Here is a 24,919-nt window from a genome sequence, read left to right on the forward strand (position 1 = left end):
AAAAAAAAAACGAACTCACTTGGGGTTTTTTTTTTTTTTTTTTTAAAGATGGTAGCCAAGGCACTGTGATACATCGTTTACATTCATTTGTCTGTTCATCTGGTCCTTAAGGATCTTCAGAAGGTTGGCTATCACCATACCATGTCAGGGAAGAGTAAAGAGAGATGTAGGGAGGCTGGGTAGCCGGCCAGGGTCCCACAATCACATCCTGCACACTGAGCCAGGGTCTGACTCCCCAGGGAATTCACTTCTGAGGACTTTCACAAGACTGCGTACACCTGCTCAGCCTTGGACCTCAGCTCGAGTGTCCGTCTCTCCTCTGCTTCTGGGAGAAAGCAGATGGGGGAGATTCGGGTTGTTCGGGGGGGGGGGGGCTGAGGTCACTTCACACTGGAAAGGCTGGTGACCTTTCCTCGCTGGCTTCCGGAGGATCCCTGTGCTGGCACCTCGTCAGATCCGGTGCGGGGGGGGGGGGGGCCCTGGGAGCCTGGGTCCCTGCTTCCAGGAACTGACACGCTCTTATTGTTGTTTTTAGCATCCACTCAGAGCAGAGCTCAGGGTCATGGCTGAAGGGCGAGAGCTGATCCTAGACCTGGAGAAGAACGAGTAAGTTCTCCCTTCTTTTGTCTGACACAGAACAATGAATTCACGCTCGATGCCAGTCTGACTGACGCAGGTGTCCCAGTTGGAAAGGAAGAAGTTTAGTGGCGTGCCCTCCCATCCCCCACCCCCTGCCCCAAGCTCGACATCCTTGGTCCCTTTGCAGGGCCTCTTGCCAAGAGAGAGCTTTTCCTTGGTCTCTAGACTGCTGGGAGATTGGCGGGATACTTCACATCCTGCTTGGATTTCCTTAGGCTGTGTTTCCGGTGCTTCGTGGAGTTCACTGGGGCCGAGTGTGTGTGTGTGTGTGTGTGTGTGTGTGTGTGTGTGTCTGTAAGGGCGGGAAGGGACTGGAGGCAGCTGCTGTCCTAGCTCCAGCTCAGTGTATGGCAGGAAATGAAGGCGATTAGAGGGAGACCGGGAGAAGCAGCAGCCTGGGCAGGGATTTGGCACCTCTGACCCTGATTCTTTCATCTACCCAAGATTCTGCTGAGAAGTGCATTGCTTGAAGCCTCCTGGCTTCCTTGGGTCCAGCTTTTCCCTAATCTCATTCATGCTGGGCGTCGGCCTAGTTCAGAAATATCTCCGCATTGATTCGCCTTCCGGCATAACTGTCTCGATTCATGGGTGCGGGGTTGAATAGATGACCCTGCCTAGCGGTGTCCATTGATTGACTGCCCATTCTGCCGTCAGCCCCAGTCCACCTGGCCTCCCAGAGCTCCTCCTACTTGGCCAAGGACTCTGAAGGCTGTTATAATTTCCCCACCAATGGTCCCACTTTTTATCGTCCACATCGACGTTGTAGATAAGGATGCTTGGTTTGGAGAGCTGCCCGTCTGCTCTTGGCAGCCTCCAAAACACCCTGGAAGCTGATGAGTAATGAAAGCCTCGCTGCCAAGAAGGGGCTAGAGCAAGGCCATCCCCATCCAAACTGGTGGGAATGGCTGCCTGGCTTTGGTGGAATGGGAGAAGAAGGATTTATTCCAAATTTGGGCTCGTTGGACACTTGCAGAAAAGTCCCCAGTGCGGTGAGAGGGTAGCTGGTACAGGGACGGGGTGTTTTGTGCCTTTACTCTAGGGAGATGTGGACGAACATCTCCTTGTCAGTGACAGGCCCAAGTAAGGATGTCACCAAAGTCCAAATTTGTAAACCAGTAATTTTTATTGAGATTGCTTACAGTAATAGGGGTGAAGGGTTACCTATGGGCACAGAATGACTCGAAAGATAGCAGCTTCACCAAGGCCCACCCTGCATGGGTAGCAACTCATGAAAGCTGGAAGCCTGAGGTTCACTGAACGGCTTGCAGGCAGCTCTGGTGGTGTAAGCCTGGTCCAGGGGGCTGGGCTGAGCTGGGTTTGGATTGGGATAGACTGAGCCTCAGGGAAGGAGGCAGTCCTTACTGCTTATATATTGCTGAGGAGGGAGGGGCCTAGTGATTCTGGTCATCTTCAGGAACTAACTTGAAGCCCTGAGTTGTTTATTGTTTACTTTCTGAGTTTAATGAGCTTCCCAGCAGAATGGAATGTTTTAACTCTCTCCAGTAAGCACCTGGTGTCTTAAAAGAGCAGGGGGTTTATTATGGAGGAAATTGCTACATAACACAGAGCTCTGTCCCTTTCTCTTCCCTCTGCCACTGGCTTTCAGTACTCCAAAAGGATAGACTGCCATTTTGACTCCCCTCTCCCAGAGCAGAACCAGCCTTTTATTGGTTTGCTGAATGGTCTCTTTCCCTCTCCTCCCAGGGATAGAGCTGGCTGGCTGGCTACCCAGTGTGGGAAGCGCCTCCTTGCTCACTCAGGGCATCACTTTGTGATGCTGTGCTCCTCCAAGGCTCAGGGAGGGCTACTTGCACTTGGCTTCCCTTAGGGATCTGCTTGGGGCCTTACTGGCTCTGTTGAGTAGCTGCTTCCATGCTCCTGACTGCCTTCCATCCATGTCTGTCCTATTTAACCCTTGCTCTTCCCCCAAGTCCATTGGATTGATGATACCTTCAGGGGCCGAGCCTTAGCTGGGTCAGCTAAGCGGGGACCCTTGTCCTTTCCTTCTGCGTTGGGACTTCTGCAGAAGATCACAGGAAGTTAGACTAGGAAGATTTCCTAGAGCAAACAGTTCCCAATCTGTGGCTCACAACCTCTTCCTTTGGCAAACCTCTGTCACCAAAAATTTTACATTAGGATTCATAACAGTAACAAAACGACAGATATGAAGTAGTCATGAAAATCATCTGTGGTTGTGGGGAGGGTGTTCACTGCAACCTGAGGAGCTGTGTTAAAGGGTCGCAGCATTAGGAAGGTCGAGAGCCACTGCTCTCGAGACTACTGAGTGCTGTGGTCTCATGCACTTCATCACAGAAAGGGAGAGACACTTGCCTGAAGTCGCCCAGCAAGTGTAATGAAGAGGACGAGGGTGAGTGGGAATCAGTTGTATTCTTGGCCTGGATGTGCAGTTGTAGCATGTGACCTAGGGCAAGCTGAGGAAATCTAAGAGTAGTGATGGCTGCCTCATGGGGTGGTTGTGAGGGATGGGCCGAGTGGGCAAAGCGCAGATTGTGAGCACATGGAGCTGTCCATGTAGCGGTTTTTAAATTTTCTTTTTAATTTGTATCTGTGTGTTTGTGTGTGTTGTATATGTGTCTCTCTGTGTGTATTTGTGTGTTTTGTGTGTCTCTGTGTGTATTTGTATCTCTCTTTGTGTGTGTGTGTGTGTGTGTGTGTGTGTGTGTGTGGGAGAGAGAGAGAGAGAGAGAGAGAGAGAGAGAGAGAGAGAGAGAACAGGTTCCAATATGGATATGTCTGCTCAGAGGTCAGGGGATAGCCTCAACTGTTACCCTTCAGGAATGCTGCCTACTTTATTTTGAAACAAGATCTCACCTTTAATCCCAGCACTTGGGAGGCAGAGGCAGGTGGGTCTCTGAGTTCAAGGCCAGCCTGGTCTACAGAGTGAGTTCCAGGTCAGCCAGGGCTACACAGAGAAACTCTGTCTCGAAAACAAAGAAAGAAAGAAAGAAAGAAAGAAAGAAAGAAAGAAAGAAAGAAAGAAAGAAAGAAAGAAAGAAAGAAAGAAAGAAAGAAAAAGAAAAGAAGAAAAAAGAAAGAAACAAGGTCTCTCATTGGCCTGGAGTTCACTCATTTGTCTAGTCTGGCTTGCCAAAGAGCCCCAGGAATCTGCCTGTCTCCCCTTCCTCATCTTTGGGATGACAAGTACCAGTCTGGCCTTTTGTTATTGTTGTTATTGTTAACATGGGTTCTAGGATTGAATGCTGGAAAGCAAGGCTTCACTGAGCAGGCCCTACTATGATCTTTAATATACCTACTGAACTACTAGGGGTTTTTCTTAGGTGCTGCCTATTGTCTGCACCTGGCCTCCACCAACTCCCAGGGAGGCCTGTGGAGTTATGGTTCCTGTGGAGATATGGTTCCTGGCCTCCTGTTAGCCCACTGCAGCCTGGAGTGGAAGCTGCACAGCCAAACAGCATGATCTCACCAGGTGTCCCTGGGGAAGGACTTCCTGCTTTTCTCATCCAAATTGGGCTTTTTGTTTTTGCACACGTGTTGCTGAACTGAATTCACTCCAACTGCACTGCACTTCCTGGTGTGGTTATTTTTCCCCACGTCCTCTCATTCACAGGAGGGCAAGCCCAGATTCAAAACAGCTCTGGGGTGAGGAGCGGGGACTTTTCTGAGTTTTCAAGTTACTATGTTAACATTTCTTCCTTCTGGAGGTATGGAAGGAATCTAGGTCCCTGCTCAGAAACTTCCCAAGCCCTGTTCGTTTCCGCTCTTGGTGGATTCCTCCCCTCTGCCTGTCTGTTTTCGCCCTTGATGTTCAGGGCACCAGGGTAGGTACTTGGGAGTTGAGCTGTGGGGAAAGAGTTCTGCCAGCCTGCAGCTCTTGCTAGAGTCAGAAGGGAAACAGGGAGTGAACGGTTAGTGTACAGTATATCAAATAATGAGAACTGTATACAGGAAGCAAAACACTGGGCTCAGGAAGAGCGGGTGGGGGTGGGAGGGAACTGATGTTGATGAACCGCAGTCAGGAATGACCATGGGAAGTCTGAGCAGAGACCTAAAGGAGTGAGCTGTGGGAAGCAGTTTCAAGGAGGGAACAGTCAAGTTCAGAGGTCCCTTAGATTACGAGGACTTTAGCATCCCTGTCCCACTTCTTTTTGTCTCCCCATTCATTGGATTCCCTGGCCTCCCAGGAGCCATGGACAAAGGTTTCTGAGACAATGGTGAGGGGGAAGGATATTGAAATTTGTTTTTCATCACTCTGAGGTGTCTGGCTTTTTCCCCATCGATTTAAAGTCCTCGTGCTAATGCACGGCCCGAAATAGCAGTGAGCAGGCCCTTAATGGAATTCACACATGGAGAAATCATAGCCAAGAATGGTGCGGGCAGAGGAGCTAGGGGGGAGGGGCCAGGAGATGGGACGTGGCGGGCGGAGCTTTAGCGGAGTCAGAGCCAAGGGCGACTTTTTCTCCAGTTTGAAGCCGCTCAGGACTAGCTGGTCACGGTGGAGCGCTGGCAAAACAGAAATGGCCCTGTGAGAAAGTGAGCATGTGGCTTCACGTCGTGGCTCGCATGTAGCTGCTGACCTTACCATTCAGCAGCTACTTGTTCTCTCTCTTTAAGTCTCAGCCCCTTCGCCCAGGACTATAATCACCGTCCTGTATCTCAAAGCGTGGGGAGGCTGAGATGCTGCGTGTGTATAAAGGACCTAACCCAGTGTCTACCTTGTACTGCACACTCAGTAAAGGGCAACTATTATCATTTCTTGCTTCACTGTTTGGAAATTGCACAAGTGGGGCGTGTTCAGTATAAAGCACGTAGCAGTGCCAAGCAAATAAAGCGGTAGAGTTCACGGCTTTCTGATGGGGATTCTCTGGACCTTTCTTGTGCCTATGAGAGCGTAGATCCTGTCAACGTGCAGTCTCAGGGAAGCTGATACCGACTTCTAGGGTAGCTGGGGAAGAAAAGAAAAAGATTAAAAAGGAATTTATATTTATTTTCTGTGCAGGGGTGTTTCCCCTGCATGTATGTATGATGACCATGTGCATACCTGGTGCTCTCAGTGGTATCAGGTCCCCTGGAACTGGAGTTTCAGATGGTTGTGAACTGCCATGTGGGCGCTGGGAATGGAAGCCAGGTCCTCTGGAAGAACAGTCCATGCTCTGAGCCTGTAAGGCACAGTTTTTTTTACCAGTATAAACCTATTCTGTTCTGTTAAGTTTATTGTATACACATGAGTGTCGTGAAAACCATACTGCTCAGTCTCGGGACAGCATTATAATGTTATTTACTATAATATCTAACGTATACAAGCTGCTTAGGACTGCTGCAGAGTTGTTAGGAGACAGTCAGTCCCTTGTCACCCAGGCATCCCGTCTGGTGGCATAGTCCTCAGCTCATAGAAGTAACTTAGAGTTGACGGACACACCAGCCCACCCTCCTGAGCTTCAAACTTCTCCTCCGTAAAATGAGATTTTTGTTTCGAGTTGGGCTTCAAGAGCCTTCTTGTGTTACTTATTTGAAGGAGCAATATTCATGGGTGGCAATATGAAGCTCCTGCTTCAGGAGAGCCTCTCCCCCCAAAAAAACAGTGGACAGCAGAATGCAGACTCACAGCGTCGTCCCAAGCCATGTCCTTGAATGAAGTTGGGGTGAACTGTTAGCTTTGGTCTCACCAGCTCAGGCGGCAGCAAGAACAGAAGGGAGGATTACAGGGTAGAAATTACAGGCTCCTGGTCACAGCCTGCAATTTGGTGGCATACATCCATACTATTTTTTTTTTTCCTCTGGGACTCGCTCCCTGTTCTGAGGACTGCCATCAACCTAGGGGCCGTGTCTGACAAGCCTTATGTGCTGCGCAATTAGATACACTTTTCTTGTGCTGAAGTCATCGTTAGGGGACAGACTCCTAGGGGGCTGCGGACTTTAGTTCTCTTGCCTCGAGGCTACCTTTTCTAAGAGAAGCTCCACTAACCTGTTCTAAGACAGGGGGCAGAAATCACTGTATTTCGAGATCACCTTCAAAAGCAAGTGAGGACTAGGGATGGAGCTCAGTTTGAGTACTTGGCTACCACGCGTGAGGCCCTGGATTCAGTTCCCCCGAGGGATATAAATTGGCCATGGTGGTGCTCGCCTGCAATCCCAGCACTCCAGAGGTGGAGGTGGGAGGGTCAGCAGTTCAAGGTCATCCTCGCCTGCACTTTGAAGGTTGAGCACAACTGGGCTATATGAGACCCTGTCTCAAAACCAACCAACCAGCCAACCGAAGGAGAAACAGTGCCAGCACTATCTGTGCGGTGGCCATGTTGTTCTCGCCACTTGTCCCCTGAGCACACCCTCAGGCTGACACTTCGCTCTTGAGGATTCTCGCCTGACTTGAGTCCAAACCGTAGCGATGTTTATAGATTTGGTCTCAAGAAGGCATGTGGCAGGCGGTGGCAGCCCATACCGTTGGTGTTGCATGAGGCAGAGGCAGAGGCAGGCCGATCTCAGTGAGTTCAAGGCCAGACGGCCAGGACTGCACAAAGAAACTTTGAAAACTAAGAAAAAAGGGGGGGGGGAGGGGGAAGGGGGAGAGAGAAAGACAGAGAGGTCCTTTGATCTTAAGGTGGAGGCTCATCAATAACACTGGATATCTGGGCTGGTTTATGCTGCCATTACTAAGGCAGAGCTCGGGCATGTGGAGCTTAGGGGTTTAACTACCCATTATAACTTGTGATGGGTTAGAGTTTTAGGAGTCTTAATTATCCACTATGACTTTTGACAAGCTTTCTACCTAGCTCGGATATTATAGGAGGGGGAGGATGATTTTATTGTCCTAAAACTTTAGAGTCAGCTCAGAAAATTAAGTCCTTACTGAATTGTTTTGGTTTTGCTTGCTTCCCTCCCTCCCCCCCTCCTTCCCTCCCTCCCTCCCTCCCTTGCTGCCTCCCTCCCTCTCTTCCTTCCTTCCTTCTTTTTGTTTTCTAAAGACTTCTTTTTGTTTTCTATCTTCCTCGATAGCCCAGGATGTCACCAAACTCGTGCCAGGCCTCTGCCCCGCCCTCCACTTCCCATCTAAGGAGATCACGTCTAAGGAGCGGCCACCGCACCAGCCTATGGCCACTTGTTATCAGCCTCCCTTTCCCCTTAGCCCTAGTTGGATTGTCTAATGACAGAGGGACAGATGCATGGCAAATCACCAGACACGGGGCTCTCGTCAGCAGACAACTCAGCTTACTTACTGCCTCTCGTGCTCAGATTTGTCTCTCTTACATGGAGTTCTCTTAGAAACATTCAGCCGATTCAAACAGGAGACGGGACAGCACTCCTGCCCCGGTGCTTCATCCCGGGACCTTCTCAGATGGGGACAGATGTCAACATCTTACCTAGAGTCGAGGACACCTCTCTTTGGCCCTGTCTGGTCAGAAATTCCATTGGTTGTTGGCAAAATTCAATTTCCTGGGTCAAAGAGACGCTGGGAAAGGCTTAGCTGGCGACCCAGTGCCCTTAGCAGACCCGGCTTCGCTGAGTTGCATTTAAATGAGTCACAGGCATATGGATTACATTTCAGTTAAAATACACATGGCCCAAGAAATTAAAGGATAGCGTACTTTAACCAAGTATTTGGCAGATCTTAGGTATTCCAAATGTTTTTGCAAAGCCTGTGTGCAGCTGGGCTCCTGGGTCCCTGCAGTTAATCCTGTGAGACTTGGTGCCAAGGAAGCAGCTGAGTGGCTGGGTGGGGACAACAGAATTTGATGAGAGCTGCCTGTGGCTATCTGAAAATTTCCACAGACATTTTTTTGGGTGGGAAATACGGAGAACAGAACCAGGCCTACTCCATCCAAGGCAATGAATGGATGCGTGCGTTAATATGAATGCAGAGTGCTGTTAGGCCTCGCCCCCGCGTGACCTGGAAGTTCTGTTTGAGTTGTAGTTTCCCACTGCAGCTTGGAGACAGATTTATTACATCTTACAGTTCCCATGTTGTGCAGAAGCCCTGACATTGTAGAGCAAATGGAATGTCAGAGTGTCTGATAGGATCTCCATGCGAGTCAGACTATTCCCAGCCACACGTGTTCACTAGCAGGCCGTCTGATTGCCATGGGCTGGAGGTTTATGTCTCTTTCAAGCCCATGTACTGAAATGCTAACCCCTTAAGGTGATACGTTAGGCATGGTTTTGTAAGGTAATTGGGTCATGCCGTCTCTGCCCTTCATGGCTTCAGTTAGGCCACCTTCAAAGAGTCCCCAGGAAGCTAGAACACTCTTTTTTTCAATTTTTTATTAGATATTTTCTTCCTTTACATTTCAAATGCTATCCTGAAAGTCCCCTATACCCTCCCCCCACCCTGCTCCCCTACCCACCCACTCCTACTTCTTCTTGGCCCTGGCATTCCCCTGTACTGGGGCATATAAAGTTTGNAAGACCAAGGGGCCTCTCTTCCCANTGATGGCNNANTAGGCCATCTTCTGCTACATATGCAGCTAGAGACACGAGCTCTGGGGGTACTGGTTAGTTCATATTGTTGTTCCACCTATAGGGTTGCAGACCCCTTCAGCTTCTTGGGTACTTTCTCTAGCTCCTCCATTGGGGGCCCTGTGTTCCATCCAATAGATGACTGAGCATTCACTTCTGTATAGCACACTCTTGCTATGTGAAAGTGCAGCTAGAATCAACATCTACTTAGCACAGTGGCTCTTGGCCGATACCAGCTATTCTAGAATTGTGAGCCGTTCATTTCTGTTGGTCATAAGCCACTCTGCTTGTGGTATTTTGTTGCAGCAGCCTCTTTTCCAAGTGACTGGAAACAATACCTTTTTGGGGTCGATTGTTCAGAGCTGGTCTCGGTATTAATAATTGCGAGTGCTCTCCTGAAGGCGCGTACTGCACAGTCACCCAGGGTGTCAGGAAGCCTCCAAAATGGAAATGACCAAGATGTGTTGACACTGAGCCCCAGAGGCTCTGCTCTTAAGGCAGAAAGGGATTTGATTGCAGGCAGGAGATGCCGGTGGGACCACATACACAGAGCATGGAATGATGGATGCATGCGTGCGGGAGCCGAGAACGGTGGCTTCCACCGCTGCTGGCAGAAGCGGAGTCTCCTGTTGAAGCCTGGATCTTTGGCACAGTAATACTGATTTTATTCTTTTGACCTCCAGAGCTGGGGAGAAGACAAGCTTCTGTGGCCTTAACCCACCGAACCTAAAACATAAACAACAAACGTGCTTATGGCTTAGAGATGCTGGGCTATATCCCTTTAGTCAGTGTCTGTCATGTGTCAAGTAGGTTTTCAGTATGTGTTAAATTTCTTTTAAAATTACTTTGTTACTGTGCTTTATGCGTATGGGTGTTTTGCATGCATCCAAGTCTGTGCACCACGTGTGTACCTGGTGCCCGTGGAGGCTAGAAGAAGGTGTCAGATGCCCTGGAGCCAGAATTATAGACAGTTGCGAAGCACCATGTGGATTCTGGGAAGGACAGCCAGTACTCCTAACTGCTGGAGACATTGCTCCAGTCTCCTGGGTTAATTTAATTTCAAAAAATAAAGATTTGTTTCTCTCTCTCTCTCTCTCTCTCTCTCTCTCTCTCTCTCTCTCTCTCTCTCTCTCGTGTGTCTGTCTCTGTCTGTCTGTCTGTCTCTGTGTCTCTGTCTCTGTCTCTGTCTCTCTCTCTCTCTCTCATGTGTCTGTCTGCCTCTCTCTCTCTCTCTCTCTCTCTGTATGTGTGTGTGTCTGTGTGTGTGTCTGTCTGCCTCTGTGTGTGTATGTGTATGTATGTATGTGTGTGTATGTATGTGTGTGTGTGTCTGTCTGCCTCTGTGTGTATGTGTGTGTGTATATGTGTGTGTGTGCGTCTGTCTGTCTGCCTCTGTGTGTGTATTTATGTGTGTGTGTGTGCCTGTCAGTCTGCCTCTGTGTGTGTGTGTGTGTGTGTGTGTGTGTGTCGGTCTGTCTGTCTCTCTCTCTTTGTGTGTGTATGTGTGTGTGTGTCTGTCTGTCTCTGTGTTTGTGTGTCTGTCTGCCTTTGTGTATGTGTTTGTGTGTGTGTATGTATGCATGTGTGTATGTGTGTATATGTATGTGTGTGTGTCTGTCTGCCTCTGTGTGTATGTGTGTGTGTGTGTATGTGTGTGTGTGTGTGTGTGTTACTGGGAACTGAACTGAGAGCCTCCCCTGCTAGCCCGGCACTCATCCACTGAGCCATGTCTTTAGCTTTCTTTTTGACTTTTTATTTTTCAGACAGGGCTTTCTACTAAGTTGTCCAGAATGTCCTTTACTGACTGCTTGACATCAGCCTTCCAGGTAGCTGGGTTTTCAAACCTTTATCTACCACTTCCTTCTAGAACATCTTTTCTGAAAATCTTGATGATGCAAGGCATTACCCGTGAGAAAATGACAAGCACGAAAGATTGAGAAACCTGTGTGTTTGTTACCTGTCACATCTTTCTTAAGTTCTGGGAACCCTCTCTTGATAAGAGTCCACTCTGCTAAAGAACTTAGGGGGGAGGGTAACTAGGGACGGTGGTTGGATGTTAATAATGGTGACAGCTGAACACTCCTCACTGCAGATGCTGCAGATGGACATAACAGGTCTGGTCTGCAGCCTTTGCATAGCTGGTTCATGCCATCATCACAGTCACTGTATGAGATATAGGGACCTATGCTAGTCTCTTTGCAAAAGGGGTCTCTGAAATATTATAATGTTTTCAAGTTCACTGGGGAGAGAGGCAGAGATAGATGTGAGTCTGGTCTGTTTGAGTCCAAAGTCCAAATTGGTCTAAGTCAGTCAGTCAGTCAGTCAGTTAGTCAGTCTGTCTGCCTGCCTGCTGGTTTGTTTCTGTCTCTCTGTCAGTTCACCCTGCCTGCACCCCCGCTGTGTGTGTGTGTGTGTGTGTGTGTGTGTGTGTATTTATGTGTGTATACAGATTCATATTTGTGCACATTCATGCGGGCTGTATAGAAGCCACAGGCCAACTGTGGGTGTTGTTCCTCTGGAGCTGTGCATCTTGTTCTTTTGAGGCAAGGTCTGTGTTCTGGAGCTCCGCAAGCATGCCAGAGGTGCCCAGGCATCCAGCTGTTTTTTCCTCCCCAGCACTGGGGTTGCAAACCTCTGCCCCCATGTGTGCCTGTTAAAAGCATGGTTTCTGGGGATAGAACTCAGGTCTTCACGCTTGTCCAGCACTTTACTGAGTTAAACTATCGCTCCCATCCCCAATTCCAAGCCTCTTAACCGCCGAACTCTTGGGGCTCTCGGACTCGGTATGCTTTGAACATTTCTTGGTTAACACCGTGCCTTTCTTTGTGTCTTAAGTTACTTTAGTTACTGTTCCACTTCTGCGGTAAAACATCAGGACCAAGGCAACTTATTAAAGATTTGAGTTTGCAGGGTGGGTGGGCAATGGCTCTGGAGCAGTAGCTGAGAGCTCACATCTGAACTTTAGGCTGCAGGCACAGAGAAGAAAACCAGAGCCAGATATGGGCTCTGGAAACCTCAAAGCCTACCCCAGTGACACACCTCCTCCAACAAGGCCACGCCTCCTAATCCTTCCCTAACAGTTCTGCTAACTGGGAACCAAACACCCAAATCTATGAGCCTGTGGAGACCATTGTCATTCAAATTCCCACCTTCACTCTTCCCAAGCATTGACTGGAATTAGAATGCCCATGTAATGTGATGGGGGTAATTCAGACTGGTATGAACCAGAGCCTGGCCCCTGTTTTCTGTAGATGTGAAGGCTAATGTCTGCTTGACAGAGTCTAGAGTCACCTAAAAGACAGGACTCTGACCATGCCTATGGGGAATTATCTTGATCTGGGGTAGAAAGGCCACCCACCATGGGCAGCACCATTCCCTGTAAGCTGTGTTAGTAGAGGAAAAGCTGAGCAGTGACATGCATTCATAGCCCTTGGCTTTCTTATGATGGAGACAGTTTATTACTTGAATGTGACGTGATCGGTGGCATCAAGTCCCCCTGCTCTGGATTCCCCGCCATGATGGACATACCCATGCACTGTAGGCTAACATAAATTATTTTCTCCCTTAAGTTGCTTTTTCAGGGGGTATTTTTTGTTTTTTAATCACAGCAGTAGGACGAGGAAACAAGACAAAGCATAGGCTTTGCCAAGTCCTCTAACCTTCGTTTCCTTATCCATATCATAGCTAGTCGCAGTGACTATGGATAGAATTCAATGATGTAATGACCTTAAGGAGCTTTCAGTGCCTGGCATTCTGTAAGTGCAATAAATAGCCATTATTATTTGTATTCTGCACGGTCAGGAAAACAGTGAGGAATGACGTAAGAGGGAATTCCCCAGAGCTGATTCCCCAAATGTAAGAAGGGTTGACCTTAAAACCCACTGCCCCAGGAAGGAAGTTCACTTCTGCTCTCCAGCCGTGCCCAGGTTGACCTAACTGTATCACAAACATGAATCGTAACAGCCGTCTCCTGTGTGGGCCCAACTGTACCTCTTTCTGGGCCTGTGGAGTCTGTCCCCAGGACTCTCATAGCAAGGCCTGAACCTTCCCGATAAGGCGGTGGGGATGGGCTTACCAGTTCCGTCCCTATCTCTTCCCTGGGCTCGCAGCCAGGGCTGCCCGCGCTGCAAGGAAGGATGTGCACCTTGTCTTTTGTCTCCAGTTTAGTTCTTCTGGCTGCCCCTTCCCTGGGAGCCAGGGTAAAATGAATGGGAGGAAGCTGTCAGCTGCCCCGGTGGCCTCAGATGGACCCTTGCGGAGCTAAGGGAAACTGGGGACTTGGAAGATGTTGGGGACAGTTATGGACTGTGAGCATACTTACTCACCAGGCTGTTGACCTGAAGATAACAACAGCCCAGGGGATGAGCCCTTACCGTGAACTTCATGTTTTCCATAGATTTGCTTAACTCTGTATGTTTACCCAAATGGAATCCTACTGGGCTCTTGATTTTATGACCTATTTTATTTCACTTGGAAATATAACATGGGCATTATCAGAAACCATTCAATGTTATTTTGGAGCCAAAAACCATATAAATATTGAAGTTATGGGATTTTTTTTTAAAATGAGATCATACTTAATGTATAATTTTGTACTTTAAAATTATTTGTTGTGCTAGCTTAGTTTTTGTTGTTGTTTTGTTTTGTTTTGTTTGTTTGTTCTTTTGTCTTCTTGGTAAAAACTAGAGTCACTTAGGAAAACAGAACCTGGATTGATGAAACACTTCCATCAGATTGGCCTGTGGAGCATTTTATTGATTAATAATTGATGTGAGAGGCCCAAGCCCACTATGGGCGGTGCCAGCCCAGGTAGGGGGTCCTGGGTTGTATCAGAAAGCAAGTTAACAAATCCAAAAAGAGCAAGCGAGTAGGCACCATTCATTCCTCCATGGTCTCTGCTTCCATTCTTGCCTTTAGGTTCCTGCTTGAAGTTCATGCTTCAACTTCCCTTCACAGCAGACTATGAAGTATAAGCCGAAATAAACCCTTTCCTTCCCAGGTTGCTTTTGTTTGTTATGCAATAGATAGCAAACTAAGACATTTGCCATCAGTAATTTTCCACATTAGCCCATTTGTAGTAGTGTGTGTGTGTGTGTGTGTGTGTGTGTCATATTGGTATGTGGTATGTGTGTAGTATGTGCAGGTAAGTGTATGGGTACATGAACCTATGTATACAAATGAGAAGTCCCACATTGGGTGTCATCTTCATTGTCTTACACGTTATAGGATCTTCCACTGAACTGGAAGCTTGTTGTTCGGGCTGGTTAGTAAACTGTTGGGATCTTGTCTCCAAACCAGAATTTGAGTTTTCAGGCATGAATATCTATGCCTGGATTTTTGCATGGGTGTTGGGGGTTTGAATTCATATCCTTATGCTTGCAGAATAAGTTCTATAATCCACTAGCTACTGTCTCAGCCCTATTTTTATTCTTAACAAATGGAGACACAGGAGTCCATGGTGATTAAGGTGGATTAGAAGTTACTGTTTTTCTATTAAGGGAGAGTCGAGTTTCTGGTCTCTTGTTACTACAAATAACACTGCAGTAACAGGTGTAAGAGTCTTTAAGTGTTTGGCAGATCTTTCTATAGGACTGATAGAGTTATAAGAACATATGGTGGTTATATTTGAAGGCTGTACCATTTCACTTGTATATGTCTGAGAGAGTATATTTTGGATACATTTCCATATGCACTTAGGATCATTTAAAAATGTTTATGTGATATTATATTGACTACTTATATAAGATAAGGACACAGCTATCTTGTATTTTTAAATTTAATTTTAGTTTTTGAGGGTTTACTTATTTATTTTTATTTTATGTGTATAAGTGTTTACCTGAATACATGTCTTTGTACCATGTATATGTAGTACCCATTGAAGCCAGACGAAGTCATTAGGTTCCCTTGGACTGGAGTTAACAGTGGTTGTGAGCCAATGTGTGGGTGCTGGGAATTGAACCTGGGACCTTTGGGAAAGTAGTCAGTGTTGTTACATTTGGCTATCTTTCCAACCCTCCCAGACAACTAACAATTCACAATTCAATTTGTGAGCCTGAAAAGTGACCAGGTTTACAAAACAACGCCGCAGATCCTTACATAGTTGCTGGTTTTAACTGCTTTGCTCATTGCGGTGATGAAATACCTGGGAAGAAGCAACATATGGAGGAAGGCTTTCGTGGCTCTGGGTTTGAGGGGATTTAGTTTAACATGGCGGGACCTCAAGAAATAAGTGTGAGGTGGTCCCACCTGGGTCTAGTCAGGACAGTACTTCCCTGACAGATGAGGATCGAATCAAGGGAACTTGCCAGTCACACTTGTGTTTCTGAGGGCAGATTGTCTTTGGCCTCTCTATACCTTTATGAGCTTTCCCCCCATGATCCCATCCATGGTATCCTTTGAAACCCAAGCATCCCTACTTTTATTTCACACAGCTTTGTTGATACCAACCGTGCATCGACAACCATGTACCTTACCCAATTAGACAATTGGTTTGTTTCCCCCCCCCCCCCATTGGACAGCTACCACCATAATCTAACCTAGAGTCATTTCCTTCATTGCAGGAAGAACCCATTAGCAGTGTTACAGATTGAATTGCATCGCTATCTGCCTACATGCTTGTGCTGGAGCCTGACTCCTGAGTAATCTTACTTGGAAATTGAGTCACATGTATTTTGTTAAGATGAGTAAGGTGGACTCCTAATGCAGGGTGACTGGATTCCCTATAAAAAGGGAGTCAGGACACAGACATGCAAAGAACTGAGTTCTAATGCCACAAGCCAAGAAGCCAGGAGCCATGTGAGAGGGCATGTTGAGGAATCCAGGAGCCATGTGAGAGGGCATGTTGAACTCGGGACATCAGGCTTGGCAGCGGGTGCCTTTACTCCCTAGCCATTTGCTGACACGACAAGATTTTAAAAGTTAAAAACTTTACATGCTATTGCTCTTGATGGTCTTAAAATAAAATTAGATGGAAAAAGAAGTCAGGAGCCAGGCTGGGAAGGGCTCTTTTTCTCTTATGTCTACAGCCACCATAGGAACATGGCCCTGCTAACCCCAGACTGTGGCTGTGAACTTCTGGGTTTGAGCCACTTAATTTGGGATGCTTTGTTAAGGCGAGCCTTCGCCTTCTTCCCCTCATCAGTTTACAAGCCACAAACTTCATCTTGCTGTTTCTAGATTTGCCCAATCTGGATGATTCATATAAGATCATTGGGCAATATACCCTTTCTCTTCCTCTCTCTGTCCCCTGCTCCTCTTTCCTGCTCTCTATCCTCCCTTCTACCTTTTCTCCTCCCCCCCCCCGTCTATTCCAACCCACCCCTTTGACACAGTTTCTCATGCAGTCCAGGCTGGACTCACTATGTAGTTAGCCACAGCTAGCCCTGAGCTCCAGATTCTCCTTGCCTCCATTCCCAAGAGCCAGAACAATAAGGTTGCGCCATCACATCTGGCCTCCGGGCTCTTCCCTAATTGGGTCTTTTACTTCGGTCTGTGTTTTTGAGGTTTATGCATGGCATAGAATGTCTTGTGGTTTTTTTTTTCTAAGTTCCTGTATATATTCTATCCTATGTATACACCACCTTATGATGTCCCATTTATCTACCAGTTGATAGATTTCCCCTTTGACCCTCAGCTACCTTTCTGCTCTTTGATGAGGGGGCTGTTGATTTGGTACCTCTCTGTATATAGCCCTGTGCTTGGCGCTGTATAGGGATGGGAACAGTTATTTTTGCCCTCTGTAGGAGAGATAATACCAAAGCAGAGCTGAATAAAGTGCTGCAAGGCCAGAGGAGAGAGGGCGTTTCTGTCTGTCATGGGGTCCTAGGAGGTTTCCCGACAGGGACTTACTTGGAGCTTGGTCTTTGGGGATGAGGGGCTGCTTTGGATGACACAGAAAGAAGGGATGAATGGGAGGATCAGGAAGGAATTAAGACTGGGAAGATACTATATAAATATTTGGTCTACACCAAGGACCCAAGTCTTCATCATCTGTTAGGAATCCAGCATCCCTTAGTAGCCATTGTTTGATCTCATTAATGATGTGCTAAAGTTGGGGAAGAGAAGGTTGGTTTCTCCTTCCTCATCTGGGCTTCCAGAAGATTCGAGTGACAGACAGCTCAATATTTCTCTCTTGCACTTTAGCCTTTGAGGTGGGTTCTCTTGTTTGGGGCCAAGTATACAGCCAGGGAGGCAAGCAGAGCTTCCGGAAAGATGCTTGAAGAATATTTGACAACTGGGCTCTGCTTTGAATGAGAAGCATTTTTCCCTCCGTCTTTCCTTGCTGAATGGGGGTGAATATGTATCTGGGGCTTCTAGACATTACAAGGAGTTGAGCACAAGGAGGCTCAGATGGTGTCCTCCCAGCTTGGGTGGGTGGCATGCATATGGGTGGATGGATGCATGCATGCATGGATGGATGGATGGATGGATGGATGCATGCATGCATGCATGCATGGATAGATGGATGGATATACATCTGGCAGAACATTGTTAAGTCCCACCACCTTCTCCTTTCTCTATCTCTAAGACCATGACTCTTCAGCTAGGCTCCTTGGACATTTGAGGATATTTTCTTCCTTTAAAATTTTGTGCTTGGGCAATGGATCATGACTGTTCTCAGGGAAAATCTGTGAGAGGCGAAAACAGCATTGGGGACACTGGAGTAACACTGTCAGGGAATTGACGTTTTATCCAGGGGGTATTTTGATTTTAAGGAAATACGCTTTGCATTCTCTCTATTTAGGGCTCAGTCACACATATATGTGTACACACACACACACTCACACATTCGCTCACATGCACTGTCCTGATTACTAAATACTAAATGAATAGGTTCTAGGCAAGTTGGGGGTGAGTTGTAGTTTCTGCCTAAATCCAGGTAGGGGTGAGTGTTAGCTTAGTGACCTCTGACTTTTCTAACGGAAGTCACTAGGATCCTGGATTGAGTTTAGACAATTCATTGAGAATCTCTCTCTCTCTCTCTCTCTCTCCCTCCTACCCTTTCTCCCTTCTTCCCTCCTTCCCCCCTTTTTTCCTTTTTTTCCCCTCACCTCAAGCTGTGTGTGTGTGGGAGGTGGGTGGGTGCTAGTGGATGACCTTGGCGATTGGATCTTGAAGTGCCACCCACCCACCTTTTACAATTTTTAATTGTTTTTGACACAGGACATCTTATTGTCCTGAAGTTCCCAAAGTATCTGGCCATTGAACCCCAGGAATCATCCCACACCCCCAGTATTGAGTGAGATTAAACCTGTGTACCACCATATGTGACTTTTTAGAAGTGTGTATGTCTGGGGATTGAACTCCTGGTTTTGTGTTTGCCTTGCAAACACTTCATCTGTGTGCAAACACTTCTCCCCAGCCTTCATTAAGAATTCTTCATTTTGTCCTTTCCTCTGTCCTGTCATTCAGCAAATACTGTGAGTGCCAACTGTGTGTCTGGTGTTCTTGGGCTAAGTCATGGCAAGGATATTCCCTGCCATCAAGGGATTCTGTGTCTAGTGGAGAAGACACAGACAATTACAGTAGAGCAAGGTGACTGCTAGGGTGGAGGAAAACAGGAGGTGCTGTTGGGAGAACTGACCTACTGACCTAGATCAAGGTCTTAGGGACTTCTTAGAACAAGGGAGTGAAGAAGGAGTGTGGTGCAGTCTGCTCATGATGACTAAATGTGTGTGTACCATAGTTCTTGTAAGAGAAACAAAGGCCCAAAGACTAGGTGGAAGATGCTAAGAAATTATACTCTCTGGTTAGGACATCCTGAGCAGAGGAAGGAAGTGAAGACAGGCCCGGGGTGGGGGGTGGGGGTGGGGAACACATAGGCACGATTTCCTGAAGGGCCTTGTCAGAGTTTATTTTGAGAGCAATGGGAAGTGGTAAAAGAGGTGGATAGGACAGACATCTCCAAGTACACTTTATGTCTGCTATGGGGACAAGGTGACTCATATGGAGAGAGAAGGATGGATTGCTGGCTTATAAGATGGAGTTCTGGAGATGGAGAGATAGAGCAAATATAGGCTGAAGAAGAGGGCAGACAGACACAAGGACTTACTGTGACTTTCCATTGAGTAACGAGTGAGACATCAGTGTCAAGTCCCAGGGTTTGTCCTTAACTTTCGGTGGGACCTGAAATAGGCCAATTTCTTACTCAGATCTTGATTTTTCTCATTTGATGAAGTAATGACTGTCTTCATTCTGAGAGTCACGACCTCTGTGGGGTCGAAGCAAGATCTGCTAAGGAAATTGCTGCAAAAACCCAACCTGTGTCTCCATCGCCCACACTTACCTCCCCTAGTTGCCCTGTCTTATCTGAATTTTAGTGTTCGAGTGTGTGTGTGTGTGTGTGTGTGTGTGTGTACTCATGGGGGAAGTGTGGGATCCCCATGCTCATGTAGAGGACAGAAGTTGGTATCTGTTGTCTTTCTCTATCATTCATCGTCTCCTTGCTTCCAAAGATAAGGTCTTATCGAGTTGGGAGCTCGCCAGTTGTCTAGACTGTCTGGTGAGCAACCCCCCAGGCGTCCTTCGGTCTTCCTGTCTTTCCATGAACGATGGGATCTGAACTCAGGCCCTCGAGCTCACACAGCAAGCTCGTTACCTGCTTTGCCATCTCTCCAGCCCTTACTCTTCCCAAATTCTAAGTTCCTCACTTCTCAGGAGCAGGCCATTGTTCTGCCTCTGCTTGTTCAGCAGTAGAGACTTCCCTTGGGAGCCTTCCTGGGGTTTGGGAGTGTCTCACACTGGCTCTTGTGGCAAACAATAATGCCTCTGAGTGGATGAAGCTCAGTTAGGCACTCCTCAGCTTCTTGACTAAGCTGGGTGGAAGCTGGATCTTTCTGATTTAAGGGTGTAAGGCTCTTTTCTGGTCTCTTCCATGGCTTCCATGTGTCCCCAAGGATTTCCTCCCTCCCCTCCCCCCAGGTAGCATGTTTGGAGAAAACTGGCAGGGACCTCATAGTCTCCTCTTGCATCAGCCTCCCTTGGGAGAGGTCCAGATGGACCAAGTGGCTATAATGGCTGCATTATATCAAGCATAGTTTCTTTTTTTTTTTTTTTTCAAAACCTTTCAGGAGAAGGGAATTCTGGGAAAAAGAATTCCTTTGGAGAGACACTGAATCATAAAGGAAAGAGTGATCTAAGCTTGGAAGGGCCAACAGGGACTCTGTTTCTGGAAGCTCTTTATTCCTTGCCTTAACCAAATGCTAGATTTAGGGTTTACCCAAAGGTCAGACTAGATTCTGAGATATGTCGGATAACAATGTGGTTGGGACGAGTGGAGCAAGAGACTCTCAGCTCCCAGTGTCTAGGCCAGCCTTGCCTTCAGCACACATACACAAACATGACAGTACCCACACAACTATACACACACACTCACACACAGGAATCCACATATGCATATATGCCCTCTTCCCTCATAGTTTTATAAATAGGGGAAACTGGAAGTCGGCTTTCATACCAGTTCTAAAAAGAAGGAAGGTGGGTTGTGAAATGTTTCTGAGTTTCTGGGGGGACTTTCTGGTAAAAACCTGCCTCACATGACCTGTCACCTCTTCTCAGGTGCTTTCCCAGGTCATCTTCATCCTGGGAGAGAGGCAGGTCCCCCCAGGGTAGGAATGATACCTACCTTTGAGGGCTAAGGCTCAATAATCCCCTAGCACAGTGCCTGGCAGATGACTGGCCTTGGTCAATATTTGTAGTGTGAGGTGGGTTGCAGACGTAGGTCCTGGAGCGAAGCACTTAAAGTAAGTGTATGACGAAATCAGGACGGGAGGAACCCAGGCTTTCTACAGCCTCTAATACACACTAGGAGTGAGGTTGGACAAACGCCCTTCCCCTGCCGACTCCTGACTTAGCTGTCACCAGGATTTCACATATCCTTGTGGACTGAGACTTCTGTGTTTAGAAACAGATTAGAACTTTCATGACAACATGTCACTTTTACTCTTTTCAGATTCCTTATCTGTAAAAGGGAAAGATTGAGCAGAGAGGTTAGGGCATAAAGTTTTTTGTTTGTTTGTTTGTTTGTTTTATTACCGTAGATGCCTTGCCTTACGTCTTAGTTCTGTTACGGGCGAAGGTTTGTAGAGAGGGTACTGATGGTGCATGCTCGGTTTGGACCGGATCAGGGATGATGGGCTGACCCTTTGGGATCTGCTGCTGGGCGGGGCCTCTGATGTACATGCAGTGTCACTTACCATGACCTTCAGAGCTGAGACCTTCCAGTCCTTGTTTGTGACCGGCTAAGTTAGAGCAAGAGAGCCTTGGCAGATTCCCAATACCCTAGTCTGCAGTGTACTGAGATGGGAGGATTTACCTAAAAGCAAACTAGGCCACTGTCATCTGGCTAGAACATGGTCCAGGTGCTAGGCAGGTTAGGATAGTGGCCCGCTGTGGTCCGTGAGGGCGCTTTCAATGTTCCTCGCTTGTGTTCTGAGATGCTAAGAATCCCAGGGCAGGTTTAGAATAGTTCTCAAGTATTTAGCTATAGGCACCCACCTTTGAGGGTGCTAAGTTTGTGTTTTCAGATACCCACTCTGTCTTTTTTTCAGGGTCAGATGTACCTGGTCCCCTGTCCTGAGTTTCTTAAAAGATCTGGGGGTCTCTTGGAGACTGCTTTCCTCTGCTCCCCCAGGCTCAGTCATAAAGCCTCTCTTCATAGTCTGGCAGTCTTGTCTCCACCCCACCCCCCACCGCCGCACACCCTCCCCCCCTCCCTAGTACTCCTCTACAGGCCTCTGTGGCTTCAGCTAATCTGATGAACAGCAACCGTGATTATTTACCAAATACTGGTTACTATACAGGTTGCTACCAGGGGGATATTTCTCGCTCTTTAAAATTTGGTGTTTCTGAGAAAATTTAACTTCCCCGAACCATTCTTAACCAATAAACGTTCAGGACAGGCTATGTAGAGCATCGTTAAGCAAACCCACAAACTCTTATCAGTGAGCCATTTCCTGGGCCCCTCAGGTGTCTTGCCAGCTAGCTAAGCTTGCCTGATGTCAGCCCTCTTTGTACTGTCAGGTATTCATGCTCATACTCACAGTGGAGAGAGAGCCGTGGAGAGGATTAAATAGATCCTGCTGGCTAAAGGATAAACCCTGCTTATCCAGACATGCTTTGGGCATAACATAAAAACCACACTCAGGACCTGGAGCTGGTCAGAGGGGTGTGAGGTCTCTGGAAGCAAACCATGGAAAGCTGCCCGTGGAAGCACTGTTGCTTTGATGCCTCGTTTAAAGATGTCCTCAATAGGCTGCTAAAGACAGCATACCCATAATTTTGGCTTTTTGAGAGCTGGGCTGGTGGGTGGTTACCATCTTGCTTCTTAGGGTTTCTTTGGAAGTTGGTCCCCAAGACAACAGGGGCCTTGCTCAAATGGGAGGAGGGCTCAGCTCTTCACTCTAGGAGCAACCTTCTGCCTTCCAGGGCCCTTCTGAGCCCTCACAAAGGAATGCTGGTGCTTGTGAGCCCCTGAAAGATCAGTGCCTTATTTGGCAATGGGGCTTTTGCAAATCTGTTTCCATTCCTTTAGAGTCAGAGGTAGACCAAGCAATGCAGGCGGGATTTGGAAAACTTGGTTCTTTTTCTCTCCTTACGTTTACCCTACTGGCGAACCAACATAAAAGAAAATTATATGTGTGATTTTTTTTTTTTTTTATTCTGCCCAAAATGTGAATTAGCACAGGCCATTTCCTTAGAGTAAAGTCTGCTTTTCGGAAACACTTCCTGTCCTGGGCGTCCTAGGTGACACCATTTACATTTAATGGAAACCTTGGTTTTTTTTTTTTTTCCCAACTGAATGGAAATATTTGCAGTTATATAGTCTTTTACTGAAGCGTTTGCCTGTGACCATCCGATGTTTACAGGGTTGTGTGAGCGATGCCCTAATTCACTGTGAGTAGTTCCCTCAGGACACTTTGATAGATTGACACTTTCTCTCCATTCCCACAGTCCTCCTGAAACACGGTCGTCCTCGCCTTGTGTCATGGCCTGGAAGGACAGGCCAGTGCAGTGGGCGCTCAATCCAAAGCCTTCTGGGTATATACGAGGTGTGTGCTATCGGAAGCCTTCTGGCCACATAGCTATGAATATAGCTGGCTCTGTATTTGTAGACCATGTCCTAGTGCAGTATAAGAAGCGGGGACAGCTCTGGGTACTTCTCTGATGGGCTAGTGCCATCATTAGATTCTTTTCTTAACCCCAACACGACGCAATGCCCATTTCTAGGTTGTTTTAAGAGTTTGAGGAGAGGTGACTAGAAGATTAGGGAGGGAACCCAGAGGTTAAAAAGTTAAAACGAGCTGGGCAGTAGTGGCCCATACCTTTGATCCCAGCACTCGGGAGGCAGAGGCAGGCGGATTTCTGAGTTCAAGGCCGGCCTGGTCTACAGAGTGAGTTCCAGGACAGCCAGGGCTATACAGAGAAACTCTGTCTTAAAAAAACAAAAATCAAAAAACAAAACAAAACAAAAAGTTAGAATGAACCTATCAGAGCAGGGTAGTTCCCAGAGACCAAAAAAAAAAAAAAAAAAAAAAAAAAAATCACCTGGAAAAAAACTATTAAAGACGCAGATTTCTTACTATGGGACTGCTTGGTTTCTGGGGCTTTGTATTTTCTTTCTCAAAGCCTTTCCTGGTGTTGTAGAGTGATTGGGCCACAGTCTATGACCTTAAGAGTGGGAGTTAAAAATGGAAGGCAGCCGCATGACTATCCAGGACAGGGTAAGGACCCATCCCTAACCACCCTCCAACCCCCTACCCAGGCCCCAGGTCAAGAAATAGTGAGAGTCTGATCTTCAACTCAATGTGTACAGACATTTGGATACTCTCAGGACTAGACGCACAGGGGAGGCCAGCAGTAAAATCAGCCAGGGAAGGAGCAGCCGGGCATGAACATTTGTTCATGCCTGGTACATGGGAAGAATGTGTTTTTCAAGGTAGTTTGTAAACTGTCTTTGTACCAGTTTGCCTATCTGATGCTGGGGAACAGTGACCTGGACCCCTGGACCTGGAAGAACAGACAGTTATGAGCCACCATGTGGGTGTTGGGAACTTAACCTGGGTCTTCTATAAGATCAGCAAGTGATTTGAAACACGGAACCATCTCTCAACGCCATCCCCCTAAGATGGAGTTTCTGTTTAAGGACTTTGGGGTCTGGGTGACTAGGGTTTTGCCCCTGTTCAGGGCTGCAGTGCCAGCTGCTTTTGCCACCACGAGGACAGCAGAGCCTCTTCTGCTACTCTCGGCCTGCCCATGGTCTCCTTAGAGCAGAAGAGACAGGACTGAAGATAAGGGAGTACAGCAGAGTGTTTTCTCTATCAGAGTGGGGTGGGAGGGGAAGGGGAGGGTGGGAATCTTGGATAGGCTTCCCCTCTTCCTGGATCTCCACACACAGATCATTTCCTGAAAACCCTAATGCATGCCAGTGGTAAGAGACAGCTTCCTGCCACCATGCTGAGCCAGCCCCCTATCAGTGCGAGGAGAGAAAGATGTAGCTGGAGAAGGGACATCTGGCCACTCAGCGTCCATGTATGTGGTCTCTTCTCTGGGAAGATGACAACAACTTTTGAGCGCAGTGCCCGAATCCCCCTGCCTAGACACATGGACAGATTCAACCTTCTCTTGGGGACAGTGGAGAAAGCAGTGCTTTGTCCCTGTTGGTCAAATTGTCCAGATGGTGGTGAAACATGACCCCTTTGCTTCTAGAAGGAGGGACCTTCCTGGCTCACATCCTTAGCCCATTCAGGGAAAAGGTTATTTAGCTAGAACTAGCCCAGAATTTCTTAAATTGTCTTGCTCCTGCCCTATGTTTAGCTTACCCTATGGCTCTTCAATGTAGACATTAATATCC

General features: G+C 47.4%; 1 protein-coding gene across 1 annotated transcript in view; it reads left to right on the forward strand.

Annotated features, from left to right (window-relative positions):
* Nucleotides 1–24,919, forward strand: part of Adam19 (ADAM metallopeptidase domain 19) — an 85,004-nt gene that overhangs the window by 7,242 nt on the left and 52,843 nt on the right. The window contains exon 3 of the mRNA XM_021212239.2: nucleotides 536–606. Coding sequence (XP_021067898.1) covers nucleotides 536–606 — 71 coding nt within the window. The remainder of the gene's footprint in view (nucleotides 1–535; nucleotides 607–24,919) is intronic.

This window comes from Mus pahari, chromosome 14 (assembly GCF_900095145.1).
Source record: "Mus pahari chromosome 14, PAHARI_EIJ_v1.1, whole genome shotgun sequence".
Lineage (NCBI taxonomy): Eukaryota > Metazoa > Chordata > Mammalia > Rodentia > Muridae > Mus > Mus pahari.